The sequence below is a fragment of the Aquila chrysaetos genome, chromosome 5 (assembly GCF_900496995.4).
Source record: "Aquila chrysaetos chrysaetos chromosome 5, bAquChr1.4, whole genome shotgun sequence".
NCBI lineage: Eukaryota > Metazoa > Chordata > Aves > Accipitriformes > Accipitridae > Aquila > Aquila chrysaetos.
In genome coordinates, this window is record NC_044008.1 from 24,576,904 (window position 1) to 24,592,604 (window position 15,701).

The window sequence follows — 15,701 nt, forward strand, 5'->3', positions numbered from 1 at the left end:
TGAATTTTGAGTGAATAGGTGAAATGTTTCTGACTGCCTTAAAACTGAAAAATACAAGAATTTCTCCCATCTCCACATATCACCCAGCTGGCAATGTGTGGAATAAAGACAGTCCATTTATGAGAGTGGTTTCTGGGAATAAAGTGGTTCTGATTGCTGCATGGGGGAAAACTCACATAAAATTGAGCAGTCTCTATTTTTGCAAGAATTTTTAAATTCTGCAGTAGTGCTTAAGGCTCATAGTGATGGAAGCATAAAGAAACAGTATGTTGCAGGTACAGTAACATATTCTGAAAAAATACAGTTCAGTCATATCCTCATAAAAGGCCAGCAGAGGATGGGCAGATAAATTCTAAAACATTAATTCAGCTGTACACTGACTGAAGTCTTTTACAGTGTCTAGGGCATCAAAATATAATATATGAAAAAGTTTGGGAGGGTTTGTCCAAGTTCAAAGATCTGTTACATTGTTCTAAAATCTGTTACATCTTTTGCAAAACTGTGATTATGAAAGGCAATTTGTTATTTTGCGGACAGTTTAGTAATAGAATATTGTTATGTAAAAATATTGCTACCTTGCTACAATTAGCAGCTCAGAGGACATTTGTTCTTGTAGCTAAAAGCCTGAGCTGGGGCACAGAAGGCCACAATTCATTATCCCATGTGACTGTAGACAAGCCACTTAATCTTTCTGGGAAACATTTAACCACTGATAAAGTATTTCACTTTTCTGTCTTGTCTACTGAGATTTACATGCTTCAGGACCAGTTTAGCAGTATTACGTGGCCATGCAGCACCTAGCATATTGAGTCTTCCAAGTGCTCTGTCTCTGAAGTGATAGTAAAGTAGCTCACTCCATTGCAGAGACTTATTTGTGCTATAAAACTTTGTAACAACGGATCTTATGTTTCAGATGATGACGATGGTGATGCTATGAATATGTGGTCAGTAAAACTTGACCTGAATCAACACTGCATATCCAGATACTTCCATATTTGGGGAAAAACAAGATATTTGGAAACCACATCTCTAGTTTGGAGTACTACCAAAGAGATCAGATCATGTTATCTGTAGTTTAAGCATGGATTTTAGTGACAGCTGAAGTTCTTAATGAGAAGAAGCCTTCTCTCTTCTCTTCTTCTCAGAGAATGAAATCTCCAGAGGAGAGCATGAGAAGAGGTGATGTCTCACTCCAGTATTTTTAGGTTTGTCCTGATATACCAGATGTTTGGGGGAAAAAAAGTGTAGAATAAGCCGTACATCTTTTCTGCTAATGAGGCACTGCATTAGTGAGAGACTAGTCGTCTTTTCTGTTTGTAGGCCAGAGTGTAGCAGCTGCTTTGCTGAAGAGAATAGAAAGACTGTATTGAACTTTTCAGTGAAAGCATTGTAACGTACGTACCCGCCAGTGAGTGGGTGTGTCGTCCATGCCCTCTGCTGGCTGGCGCCTTGGAGAGTCTTTAGTATGTATCTTAAATTTTTGTCACGCTTCAGTGAGGGAAGAGGTGAAAAAGGATTTCTGTAAGGATTGTTACACTGGCAGAGTGGGGCAGATTAAGGTTTTTAACTCAGGAACTCTGCGTTTTGGATACCTAAATTTGGTATATGCAGCACATATTGAAACAATGCATAGGATTTACAGACGGCCTAAGTCTATTATTAGTCCAGTGCCCTTGATTACTAGCTGTCCCAGCAGTAAGGTACTTCGTGCTTTGTTGTGACATTAACAATATTATTGTTATGAGACTGCAGGCTGCCCTTAGCCTCCTTCTAAATGAGTGGTTGTTAGGTCCCTGCCTCAGGAAATCATCACTTGACACTGGCAAGCTATCATCTTGCCTCAACCTGCTAGTAGCCTGAGGGAGCAGTGTGCTTCAGGAGACTGCCAACTTATGGTATATTTCTTCTGCAGGCTCTTGAAGTTCTGTTGAATAAATATATTTTCTGAGATAAAAACAAAGGCAGAGAAGGGTGACTGCATATTGTCTGATGTCCACATATATATGCTGCTGAACACGACGCTCTGGAATTGTGTGCACAGAAACAAAATGTTGGCTGAATATATGAAGTAGTGATTCATATTAATTTTCGTACTGTCTGTTTGTGTCCGATTACTAATCGATATATACCTTATCAGTTATAAAAACTAAGGGTTATACAAGCATACACTGAAAAATGTCATGTAATTACTACTGGCCAAGGAGAACTGTAATCAATATACCATGATGGTGGTAACACATTAGTGAACATAATGAAATCCAAAGTTATTCCCTTAAGGATGCTAATCTTGATAGATGCCCTTTACCTCCTTGCCCTTTACTTTCTCATATGCAACAAGGGGACAACAAATGCAGGAAGATTTTGCAGTCCTGAGTACTACTGACACTGAAGGGAAAAGTAGCTGTGAAAGGTTCAGAACACCTACACAAAAGAACTGTTCTCTAAAGACCCTGATCCTTGACTGGTATACACAGAAACTTAGGATTGATCTTGAATACTGCATGTTTGCAGGACTATCATCATAAAGAAAAAATACCATGATGCTGGGTTAAATTTCAGTGGAATCTTTCCAGAAAAACAGACAGAAGGGTCAGGGATGGCCACGCATCAGGAAACATTTAGAAGTGTTAAAGGATGAAGTTAGACCAATAAGCTTTTTGAATCTTTTTCCAGCCACCTATACAACTGTTTTCAGTAGGACAGGAAAAAAACTGCCATGAAAGAACAAAAAAAAGAAATTTCTTTAAGAAAGATGAAGTCATTGTTAAATAAAGCAGTAATTTTTTTTTGAACCCATGCAATAAACATTGGTTTGTATCGATGTTATTCTTTCGAATGAAACCCATGACTGTTGAAATCTCAGACCCTAATTTTGCAGGCTGTTTTGCTTTGGCAGAATGACTATCTGCCAGTGCAAAGGGGCTTGCACAAGCACACTGTGAAAAACCTTTCCAGTAAGTTTTAAGTGTGTATGCTGGAAGGATGGAATTTAGTTGTCTTCTTAAAAAGGTCATCAATGCTCCATAACTGAAAATGTTTTGAAATTATGTATCTGTCTTTGCTGTCTTGTTTGTTTTGAAAAGTGACGGATAGGTACATGTACAAATCTAATCTGTGTCTGGGAGTTGTCTAGTGCATACTGCACAGGTCTGAAATCTTCCACACAATTCTCTGCTGATATATATATACACAACAGGGTGTCCCAGTGTGATGCAGGGATTAAAGCAAATTTTGCTGGACTCCCTGGGATGCTAGTCAGATCCTAGTCTGTCTATGAAGTGGTCTTACTGGCCTATCTCTCAAAATCTCTCTCTGTGTTGTTATTTTTAATACAGAGAAGCAAGAAACTGTAAGGCAGGGACTAGACTATGATTTCACTTCTGTTTAGATTCTGTAAGTGCCAACAGGCATCTCTCTTAAAAGTGCCAGTATCTTTGGGTGTCCCAGAATAAGCAACACAATAAACCAGATCCAGATTCTTCAGATAGAGAAGCAGAATTTAAATTAAAATTTCAGCAAAATTTCTAGACATTGAACGAGGGCACTTGAGGTAGCTAAACAACTTTCATTTAGACCATTTCATCAAACCCATTTTAGCATTTCCCACCCCTTTTCCTTCTTTTCTCCTTCTTTACTCCATAAAGACTAGCTGACTCCATGGTGACTCTTTAGCATAGAATATAGGCAAGACAGAGCAAAATAATATATTTGGAAAATACTGTAATTTTACACAGCACGTAGCTGGCCTGAATCTCACTATGGCAAGAAGTTTGTAGGATTTAAAACATGAATTGCAGATACATGTAGGTAACATAAACGCCCCAAATGAATTTTCAAAAGGTGGTTGGGAAAGCATTGTGCATAAGAGCACAACATAGCTAGCTATTTATGCATGCAGCTTAGGAAGACACACTTCTGTGCACAGTTTATTGCAATAGTTTGCTCTCCTCTCACCTTCCTTTTACTTTTATGGTCCTCAAGAAAAAAGAGATGGGATCAGATGGATAGGTCTAATCTAACATATAGGTTACTGTGTTCCTTTATCTTTACAGTGAGCCTCGGGGAAAGGTTGTTGGTAGTAAATGCCAGGTAGATAAAAACTGTTGAATGGGAAGAGACTGGTCTGTCCACATTCCCCACTGCTTCACTCTTTCCCTTCTGCATTTCACTTGTGTCTGCATCCACTGGGAGGTCCTGGGTGCTCTGTCTCAACTCTTCTGTGATTTTAACTTCTCATTCCTCCTTTTCTGGTGATTTCATGCTTTCCCCATCACAAATGCTCTGCTTGCTATTACTTGGCTGGTAGTCAAAAATATTTATGGCAAGACTTGTACATTTTGTGAACCTGCGAGCTCTCTTATCACAAAGTGTTACAGATCCAGCATCTTTCAGTGCATTAGACACAAACAAGCCTAACCTCAGGAAACTGTGCCAAACATTTAACAAAGCAGTGCAGCCTTTGAACTAGAACTCTGTGTGCCAACGTAAAATTTTAGCCATGTTACAGTGCTCTGTTGAAAAAATAAAACTTATGTAAGTCATACAACATATGCTAAGGCATTACCAGTGATGTTTCCAGTTTTCAGAAACACCCTTTGATAGTTACCACAACTGCAGTGTGAAAGGGAAGGACCTCAGATACAGGAATTTTGATACCATGGCTTTTGTTTACCCAAGATCAAATAACTAATATCAAAGCTGCAGTGAAAAAAACATGTTTTTACAGAGGTGATCAAAACCAGCTGGCTTCTTTTGTGCCAGATAGTCTGCTACATAGATATTTTTTATTCATGATTCTACTTGGAACATTAATGGCAGAAATAGCTTTGACTTGTGGACTCAACACCGTAGCTGTGGTGAGAGAATTGTCACTTCCTCCTGATAACTTGTTGGCCAAAAGCCACAAAACATTATTTCTCCATGTTAAGTCTAAAGGCTTCATCTATTTTTCTGCACATCTGTTATGACTGACAACCTGAAAATTCAAAGGCAATAGATATAATACATGTTTTCTGCTAGATTAAGGCATGAACTTTCTGTAAATCAAGGGCTACTATATTGAAATCCCAGGTATTTCCATTAGTGAGGCAGGTTGTATCTGTGGGAGGTGATGATTTATTTATGCACATCATGCCTAGCTCCAGGGAGACTTTTTGATGTACCCATGCCAGCAGCCACTCTTCACCCATCAGAAGTCCAGCCATCTATTAAGCATCTGACATAATAATTTGAAAAGGTTATTTTATCAAATAAACTGCAGTTAATTGCTTCTAAATGCTTAAAGTGACTATACGTAAATCATAACTAGACTCCTGATATCATACTGGGAGTAGTTTTCTTCTGAAGTGTCTCTGCTACTTCCACACTGCTTTTGGCAATGGAATAATATTAAGCAAATAGTAGTACAGTTCTGTCAGCAGACTGGATCAAAAAGGTGGTCCTGATATTGGGGATCATGGGCACTGGAAGTGATGAGAGTCCCAGGTCCCCAGTGTCACTTACCTTGCAGCCTCCACTGCTGGGTTTTCCTAAGCGACAAACTGGTTTCCACCAAAGAGACTGCTCAGGAAATAGTCAGGCACAGAGAAAGTTCCACACTCACAGGCTTTTGTCCAAATGGCATGGACAGCCCTATCCAGCTGCTAGGGCTGGCTGGATGGGGAAACCAGGGCTGGTGACCAGTGCCAGTAGGGAGTGTAGAGGCAGATCGGATGAGTTGTGAGTATTGGCCAGACAAAACAACTGAAAGCCAAGGAGGGGACATATGAAATAAGGGGGAGGGCTTGGGAGAAGAAGAGGAGAAGAAGAGGAGAAGAAAAAAGGAAGGATAAACCACTACAGCTCAAATTTTAAATAATGAAGCTGTAATATTTGAAGTCAACATTTACATCAAAGTTAGAACCTTTTGAATAGTTATCAATATATTTAATTAAAAGAAAAACCACAGTGTCCCTGTAGATATTGTGAAACATGGAGAAACATTACATTAATCAGATATATTTTATGCTGCAAAGTCCCACAGATGTAAAGTTAAGCCAAATATTTTTAAGACCTAATTTTCATATGGAATGAAATTCATTCCTGCACAGAGCATCAAACCTGTTGACTGCTGAGACTCGATGAAATCCAAGTTGAGATGTATTTAACTGGCTTAACTTGAAGTATACAAAACAGCATTATCAACAATTTTTTTTTTCAAATATAACTGTTAAAAATATAAACTGTAAAAAAATGTTCCTTATTCTGGATTATCCTTTCACATGGTATAATCAGTATATACAGACCAGTGTATCTTTGGCACAAATAGCAGTTTATAGAACTAAACTGAAGAAATACATTCAAGCTGAAGTGTCACCTATGGAATAGAAAAGGTTACCTGATACAGATAAGATCATATGCCTTTCAGGAATGATTTTTCTTTGTAAATAAAACCTTTAGAATTTCAAACGCAGCCAGGGAAGAGAGTATTCTCACTTTCATGGGTCATTTACGTTAAGGTTCTCAAAATTAGAATTAAACAAAACAGATTAAACATTCTTATCTTATAGGATGAAGAACTACTGAAAGTACGAGTATCATTTGCTTCTAAATCATACCTAGTGGCAGCTGTGACAGTGTTATATTCTGCAGTTGTTATATTGAGTGTATTATTTCCAAAGGTAGATTGGAAATCTTCTATTTCAGGATGTGTAGATAATGTCACCTTACTCTGAGAGGTAAATGAAAATACAGTTCTGTTAGACAGGATCTTTTCTTCAGAGGCTTCTGTATTAGAAAGTGAATTTGAGGATATCTGAATGCAAATATCTTCTGAAATGCAAGCATGGAGGTAGTGGATGTCATTTATATCAGCTCTAGGTTCACAACTGTGCCCTGCATAACAGTGGCAATCAAAATTTTCTATGAACATTTGCAGATCCTGAAATGCTGGTTGCCCTTGTAGAGTGTATTTTCCATCCTTTGTCATTTGAATGACAATATTCTCAGGGTTCAAGTGAAGATAGTCACTGGAATTCCATTTTTTCCGTGCGCAAGCACCAGAGTCTTGGCATAACACTTGGCTACAGATTCTGGCTGCCATTGTGACATTGATGAGGTATGGGGTCAAAGTCCTCCTAAGGTAGTTGTCCAGAGTTCTACAGGTGTTCTGTGAAAAGAACATCATATCTGCATAGTTTAGTACGGAAACCATTAAAATGCTGTTGTTCTAATAACAGTACTGTAGTGGATATCTATGAATGTTTCTCCTGAGGTTTTGATAACAGTTATATAACTGGTTGTTGGAAGCAGATTTATCTGAGAAGTTGCTATATAGTTCAAGGATCACAGCAAATTTATGTTGGGTAGTTGCTGGAGATGTTACGAAAAGCACTTATATCTGAAAGCAGACAACTTTAAGCTTTCATGTTATCTGTATATTTCATGTAGCATTTTGAATCAGATGCATTTAAAGAAGTTACATGAAGGATCTAAGTTCCTTTTTATGTCTTGAATGCTTTGAAGGGATCTTGGAAAAAAAAACTCACTTCTTCAGCCTGAACAAATAATTTTTGTATCAAATCATCTCTGTGAGACTCTTCAATTTTCCACTGTCCTGAATAGCTAGGCTGCAGAAGTAGGGAGCTTTCACAGCATTTTTTAATAGAAAGCATTTTGGGAGGATGGTCAAACTGAAAGTATGCTAAGAGAATTGATCATTCTAATTGATCATGAAGTTGGCATATATTCTGTGTATGCGTGGTGCAGTTTAATAACCAGAGGCTTTGGGAACTCTTTCTTTCTGATACTGTGTCTCCTTAGGGCATTTGCCTAATACCACATATAGATACAGCTAATATTTACCCTCATGGAGATCACTTCAGTGAATCTGAGGTGTATGTAGGTTTTCTGTTTTTCTTTTAGGTATATCTAAAAACCCTGCCTAGAAATTTTGCTTAATGCAATTCTTGCAGAATTGAGGCTCACAGTAATATTTCATTGCTGAAAGGCTACTGACTGTGATAGCTGTAAAAAAAAAAAAAAAGGTGCAAATAGCGCACAAATACATAATCTGACTGGGCCATGGAAAATTCTATTTGCTCACACAAATCTCAAAATTCAAGCAATAAAAGTTGTTGCTCATCTATGTTCTGGTATTGGGGTAATGGGCAATACAGCATCAGGTGCAACTGATATCCATTCTCAAAGGCAGGCACATACAAAAAAGTCCAAGTGGGATGCTTTTGGAAATTTGACCTTTACAGAACTGTGGAGGTTTATTTGGCCATGCTTTCTGTGACAGAAGGCTCAGCAGTGCTGAAGAGTTTCAGTTCTTTGCTCTTGGAAGACTTATGAGTCTTCCCATACAGTAGTTTGTTGTACCTAGCTTGCCTGTGCATGAATGAGCTAGTTCAAAAGATTTATTTGAACATCCTCATAGCAATGTTTCTCAAACTATGTATTTGACCTTCCTAAAACAAACTGGATTTTTTCACCCCTTCTGACTCAGATCTTTCTTACAATGAAATTAATCGAAGTACTACTTAGAACACACAGAACAGGCTAGAGCTGAAATTTCACAGACTGACTCCTCCTAGTGCTTTAAATATTATTGCTAAGTGCACCACTTTAAAAAGCAGAAGGGTCTTTTAAAAATTATTCTGGGCATTCACAAGTAATTTTTTCTGTACCTCATGACTGGAATGTAATAAAGACACAGGAATTCTTTCCCCAAAATAACTAAACAAGTGCTAGCCTGCCTACAGTTATCATGGTAGCTTGTCCAGTAACTCAGAGCCAACACTGATACTTTGAAAGACTGAATTCATTCTGTGTAGTCAATGACAATCTTCATAAGCCTCAAACATGCTTGTGTTTTGACTAGAGAAGACTGCTGGCAATATGGAATCATAACTTTAAAAGTAGAAGATATGATGTAAGTAATCATAATGCTTTATATCCTTTTCACTTTATTGCTCTTTAAAAATGTCATATAATAATTAATCTGGCATACCTTATTTTGTGTTAAATTCATATCACCCCAGATCACAATTCCAGAAGCACCCAGTGCAGCAGATTCTCCAATGGTATTTACCAGGTCATCCTGAGGGGAAATGTGCAAAGAATCATACTAATGTAAGTAAGCTATAACATAAGGGCAAAAGGTATAGTGCATATAGTAAATTACATATCCAAAATAACTACTTTGAAGACAGCAAGCAATTATACACAATGCAAACATTCTGCTCTCACACCATTTTCTTCTGGGGTTGGGTTGCGCAGGTGATGCCAGAAAATGTTGCCAACTATATCCAATTGATATATGTCATCTGGTTAGAAAAACAAGGCTGTAAAACTGAGCCGGTGGTTAGGCATATGACATACACTCCTCCACCCATTTTAAGTTTTATTTTGCTGCATTGCCTCCTGGCTGCTCAGAGTTGGTAGTAACTGGTTTCAGTAATACTGCCTGAAGCAGAAGCTGGAAAGCACAGCTTTTTTTTTTTCTTTTTTATTTTTTAACTTAATTTCCGTTACCAGAAAGTGCTAAAGCAGAAAAGTAGGAAGAGAAAGAGTTTTCACCAACAGGAATCTCTTTTCTTCAGAGCATGGCTCTGGCCTTTTACAGAGATTGATTTGGGAAATTTGTTTTTGTTCAGTTCTCCTTGTAGAGTCAGCTATTAGCCCAGCCCTAACAACATCTTAAAGCCCATCTAGGATTGGAGAGGAGGACTACAGGTAGACAAAGAACAAGGGAAAAACAATTTACTGCAGGGCAGAACACATGAAAAGGAAGAATGTCAGCATTACAGGATTTAAATTATTAACTAGGAACCCAGCAGGGACCCTGATAGCACCCCTTGCTCCCTGAAGGTATCCACGGAGCTGGGAGCAATGCCTGGTGATGCTCTATCCAGAATGTGATAGGACACCAGACACAATGCAGTCACCAGGACCACAACCTCTAACTTCCCCTTCCTCATGGCCAGGATGACCAGGAGGAGATTCCCCAGATTGGTGGTATATCTCATAGGGTGGGTATATATAAAAATGTGAAGGGAAAAGTGTAGCTGGAACTGGAATAAGATGATCAGACCTTAATCAGAGCCCAACCTTGACTAACCCATGAGATACTGAAATACCATTTAGAAAGCTACTAGAGTACAACTAAGGACATAATTTTCTTACTAGCTTTTAAACCCTTTTTTAAGGAGAAGAAAGACTTCCTTTTATTATTTTTTCTTATAACCTAAAAAGCAGACATTAGGCCAGCCCAGTTTTACTAATTCTCTTTGGAAGATGTTACTTAGGTTTCTTTTCTCTGACTTAATGTACTAAATATGCTTTCTAGCTTTGTAATATTTTGCTACATGTGAAGACTACTCAGAGAATAAAACACTATTTGCTAAATATCATGAGGAAGGTTTGAAAAATAGACCTCAGTGTTCCATTTGATCACATTTCTTTGATGGATTAATTTAATTTTTTACACAAAATCTACACACTTTTTTTCTGATACAAGTTAGTGTATTTGCTAGATAGGTGTCACCTGGTAATTTCTTTCCACTTAAATTTGAAATATTTAAGGTCTAGCTCCACTCACCTGGGAGAGATATTCCTCATACACATCTGTGAATACTGGACGTGTATATACAAAAACTGGAAGGGGATGAGTAGAATTAGAGACATATGAAATTCTAATGGCTTCTTGAACTCTGTTGCGAACAAAGAGCTGGGCATTTCTGGAAGATCTTAAGGCTGTCTCTAGATAGACAGATGGATAAAGTGCTGTGCTTTTCTCCCACAACCAATTAAGCTCATTATTTCTTTCTATTTCAATATCTAAACAGGTTCCTGTATAATTATGTGGGTTTTGTTTGTAATCATAGTTATAGCAGTCTGGATAAAGGTAATATCCCCACAGACGATTTGGCTTCATTTCTATGCCCAGCTTTAAAGATTCCAACATAATTGATTTTGCTGCAGCTTCAAATTCCATTTTAGCTATAGTTCTGGCTTCGGCTTCTGACAGACTGAGGTCTCTCTGCTGAACAAGTTCAATGGATTCCTGTCTATAAATGTCTTTTGATCCCCAGTTCCTTATCCACACAGGTCTCCAGTTTTCCCAGTCAATGACAGCCAATCCAAACTGTTCATCTGAAGGAATATAGAACTGGATGTCCTCTTTGGCTTTTTTTAAATGATTCTCCAGCAGTGAGAGTTGAGGGAGTCCTCCATTGAACGCCTCTCCTGTGACTTCATTTTTGTAAGGATAGTAGCCAAGCCTGTCTGGATAGAAAAGAGTGATGTTTTGCCCAATGGATGTCTTCAGTGTGCTTCCAATGAGAGAAAAAAATCTCATGTCCAGCTGCACTCCAGTCCTTTCAGTACAAAGTTCTGTAGGAGCATTCCAGATAGAAAGGAAAGGTGAATTAGAAACAAGTGGGCGAGCTCTTATGTTCAGAGATGAGCAGGAAGAAACTAGAAGAGTGGCAAACACCATACCAGATGCTATAGGATACATACAGGTAACACAGATGCCAAAACTTTGTATTTGTCTTAGTGTTTCCATTGTAGCATGTGCAGTGACATGAGGTGCTTCTGATCAGACAAAAATTAAATGCTCTCTGGGTGTTCAGAAGGTCAGCAGTCTGTCAAAAGCTTTACCATACAATATATTTCTTCAGATTAATATCTATTAAGCAATATTCCTTAGATGTAAAATAGTGTTGTTCTTTATATGAGGCGCTCTGTCATTTCAGGCTGCAGGAAACCTTTCAACAACTTCTGAGACCTAATGCAGAGAAAGAGACAAATGTAGATAAAGTAAGGGATGATAAATACTTCATTTCTAACCATGAAACAAACACCATTTGTGATTTTGAATATATTGTAATCTTTGAATAAAATGCCCCTTTGAAGGAAAAGCACAATGTACAATCACAGAGAAAATAAACTGTGTATATATATAAAATTGTATATATATAAAAAGTAGATATAAAACTGACAGTGGAATGGTATCCAGTGAGTCATCAATCAGAATGAGTATGCTCGGTAGTAGTCCTGATTGTGCCAGTGACTGATGTCTGTAAACATGAGCAGTCTCACAATGTCTTCTCTTAATCAACAGTAATCTATATGTAATACTTCTCACCTATCTCAAAATGAAGTTCTAGGTCTTAATTCATTAATTTTACAGAGCACTTAAGGGAAGATACAAGATTACACAAAATTGGAACCTGGACTGTTGTACACACGCGAGAAAACAATCCATGTACATCATTTAACTCAGTGAGGTATCTGAAATATTATAGGCACTCTATCTTCTGTCCAGAGCTCTTTTAAACAGGGTCAAAAGCCGCGTGTCATCTTGGTATATGGCCACCGGTATGTTGCTTGAGGCCGTTTGAGATCTACAGATTAAATGGCCCCAAATCCAAATCTGCCCAAGGGTGTAATTCATTAGGAAAGCTGAGGTTGTCCATACACCCACAGTGAGAAGTCACACTTAAGTTTTATTCAAGAACATAATGGTAGTGTGGTAGTCATGGTGCGGTGATCAACTTTTACATAGTAGCCGCATAGCTAAAGCATTCTTCTGTGCAGTAACTCATCTGAATCCACTTTCCTCCTAATTTTGAAATGGTTCAAACCTAGATTGGTCACTTTCCGTTGAGGCCTTATGATAAGGGCACAGAGTATCTAAGGGGTATATAAGAGTGTGCACGAAAATACAATCACCATGAAGTGGGCCACAGGGTGGCTGGCAATGTAAAATCTCTGAGGACAGATTAATAAAAACAAAATTTTGGTTTGCATTTACTGAATTCAGCTAGGAGTGGAAACTGCAAATCTTCAGTCCCTACATCTTGAATTATCTCTCTCCCTCTGTTCATCTTTTCTGTGACTACTCACTGTAAAATTTATAAACTGTATGGGCACTGTCATGGTTTAACCCCAGCCAACAACTAAGCACCAAGCAGCCACTCACTCACTCCCCTGCTACCCAGTGGGATGGGAGAGAGAATCGGAACGAAAAAGGTAAAACTCGTGGGTTGAGATAAGAACAGTTTAATAGAACAGAAAGGAAGAAACTAATAATGATATTAATAACAATAATAAAATGACAATACTAATAAAATAATTGGAATATACAAAACAGGTGATGCACAATGCAATTGCTCACCACTCACCAACCGATGCCCAGTTAGTTCCTGAGCAGCAATGCCCTCTGGCCAACTCCCCCCAGTTTATATACTGGGCATGACATCACATGGTATGGAATACCCAGTTGGACAGTTTGGGTCAGCTGCCCTGGCTGTGTCCCCTCCCAACTTCTTGTGCCCCTCCAGCCTTCTTGCTGGCTGGGCATGAGAAGCTGGAAAATCCTTGACTTCATATAAACACTGCTTAGCAACAACTGAAAACATCACTGTTTTATCAACATTCTTATGCTGAATCCAAGACATAACGCTATACCAGCTACTAAAAAGAAAATTAACTCTATCCCAGCCAAAACCAGGACAGCACAGAATCATAGATCTCTCTTCCCCCAACAGTGCATACAGACAACAGGTTGCAGTTATTACCCATTTGCATTTTTTTCATCATCCCTCTGGCTGCATGATTATATTTTTAATTTGTTTCAATAAAATGGCAAGACGCCTCCATCCATCAAATTGTTGCATACCCAGAAAAGTTTGACAGTATAATGAAAGGTCAATGGAGACTTGAACCTTCCTCAAGCCAGATTCAGAGCAGAGATTGTTGTAGTAGTAGTACAATGAGATTCCCTGTGTGTGTTCACGGAGTTTCATCACATCTGAATCTACTGAAAACTCCAGATTTGCTTTGATTGTGGGAGAAAACCACGTGTGAAAGGAAGTATCATGGAGGGGAGGGGAGGCAGAGTAGTGTGACTGGAATCTAGACCTTTGGGGGATCAGAACAATGACGGAACCTACATGAACAAGTGGACTAGATCCTGCCCCTAGTCACACACATCACACTCTCCAGAGATGTTTCTGGGATTCTTCTTCATTTGAGGGTAATTTGCCTCTTCTGAGGACTAGGAGGAAATGAAGACAAATGGCAAAGTTGTACTGAAGGAGGAGGTCTCTAGGAGTTGAGTTTCCCAGAGGAGGGGTTTTGCATTACAGGGATCTTCAAGAAATGCCAGAACTCAGACACTTAGGTTCCCAGATTAGCAAGTCTATTTTGCAGACCCCACTTTGGTTCTTCCTCATCCATCATTTCTGATGTCAACAGGCAGTAGAGATATTTTCCCTTTTATTCTTTTTCTTCTGGGCACGCTGGGGAGGGAACAACAGCCCATTCAATTTTCTTGGCTTAGAGGTGCCAGCACAGGTGAATGAAACCAGCTACTCAAAGACGCAAGCATGCACAGCTGAAAGACTAGCAAACAAGCACCAGGGATAGTAGCAGGGATTCTTGAAAGAGGGTTTGGCAGCAAAGGAGGAATTTTTTTTTTCCAAACAGAAGTTTATAGTCTTGGACTAGGAAGCGCAAGTAGAAGGAGCAGAAAGTACACCTGTGCAGTATCAGACATCCCTTCAGAACTCATCTGCAGGTATAGGAAAGACAGGTGAGGAAGGGAAGTAAAATGTAGCATAGGTGGCGAGGTCCAATGTACAGCAGAGCTAGAACTGCAACAGCTTTGTCCCACCAGCCATGACAGCACCACTATCTTCTCAGTCACACTGCCCCTAAGTCACTAGAGCCCAATTTCTGACCATAAGTTAAGGAACTTCAAGCATGTTCTACGTTCTCTACCACAAATGTCATCAGCACCTCTCTTCCACAGACCAGCACAAAATTTCAGCTAGGATTTTGGTCCCGTCATCCTCTTTCCCTCAACATAATACAAATGGCTTTTGCACCACACTGTGTCCACAGCGCCATGCAGATATCTGCAAAGAGTTCTCCATGTCCTTTCACAAATAGCTGAGCTCTGCTCAAATGTAGTTCTGCATTTTTTTGTTTAGTTTAGCTTTTTTTTTGTCCTTTACAGGAAAGCTTTTCATTGTTTCTTCAATGGACAAGTTTTCATCAACATTTTGGAAGAAATGGAAACCAATGGTGTGAAAGATAAACTACCAGTCAGAAAGGCCAAGAGCTGTAAAGGAAAAGTGAAACCACAGACACGCAAGACCCTAGGATCAAGAGGTATGTGTGATGACTGCTTATTGCTTTCATACTAATTAAAAAAAAAAAAAAAGTTGGATCCTCTTTCATGATCAAGCTCATTGGTTCTCTTGGGATGATGAACAAGCAGCAGTGGACAGGAGTTCTCACAGTTCTGTTCTGGATTCCCTCACCTAGTCTTCAATGGTCCATTTCATTTTTATCTTACAAAAAGCCTTATCAATCACAGGAGGCAAACAAGTTCTTGGTATAGAAGCAGTGGATGGACTGAAGTCTAAACATCTATATGGATATTTCATCATTCCACAGCTGCTGATGTGGTAACTAAAGAAACCCTGCCAAGAAGCATTTTCATAAGCTAGACTTAGATCATAGATCTGATCACCAGGAAAGAAGGTATGGCTCTCTTCATTCAAATTGCTTCACAAGCAATACCTCATTTGTATGGCATCTGCTTGATGAGTCTTGTAGAAAACAGGGCTTCATGCACTTCCCCCAACTGCCCAGAGATGACAGCGGGAAAAAGCCATCTCTCTTCTGAGCTAAACAATCTCAGC

The 15,701-nt window shown here is 38.9% G+C and overlaps 1 protein-coding gene and 1 long non-coding RNA gene across 3 annotated transcripts in view; one reads left to right on the forward strand and one right to left on the reverse strand.

Annotated features, from left to right (window-relative positions):
- Nucleotides 1–5,040: 5,040 nt before the first annotated feature.
- SPAM1 (sperm adhesion molecule 1) lies at nucleotides 5,041–11,573 on the reverse strand. The gene is made up of 3 exons (XM_030014383.2): nucleotides 10,583–11,573; nucleotides 8,993–9,082; nucleotides 5,041–7,147 (listed from the first exon to the last, which is right to left on the reverse strand). Exons 1-3 carry the CDS (start codon nucleotides 11,549–11,551, stop codon nucleotides 6,488–6,490), a joined length of 1,719 nt encoding a protein of 572 aa, XP_029870243.1. The 5' UTR covers nucleotides 11,552–11,573; the 3' UTR covers nucleotides 5,041–6,487.
- The window catches only part of LOC115341424, a 47,533-nt gene continuing 43,255 nt past the window's right edge, over nucleotides 11,424–15,701 (forward strand). For both annotated transcript variants that reach the window (XR_003923392.1, XR_003923393.1), the window contains exons 1-2: nucleotides 11,424–11,507; nucleotides 15,011–15,165. This is a non-coding gene — a long non-coding RNA (uncharacterized LOC115341424). The remainder of the gene's footprint in view (nucleotides 11,508–15,010; nucleotides 15,166–15,701) is intronic.

Excerpts from the sequence above, each read along its gene's own strand:
- SPAM1 (XM_030014383.2), bottom strand. The coding sequence starts at position 11,551 with ATGGAAACACTAAGACAAATACAAAGTTTTGGCATCTGTGTTACCTGT. Across the intron at positions 9,083-10,582 it reads ATGAGGAATATCTCTCCCAG|GATGACCTGGTAAATACCAT; the intron begins GTGAGTGGAGCT and ends ATTTCCCCTCAG. Across the intron at positions 7,148-8,992 it reads TGAATTTAACACAAAATAAG|AACACCTGTAGAACTCTGGA; the intron begins GTATGCCAGATT and ends TTCTTTTCACAG.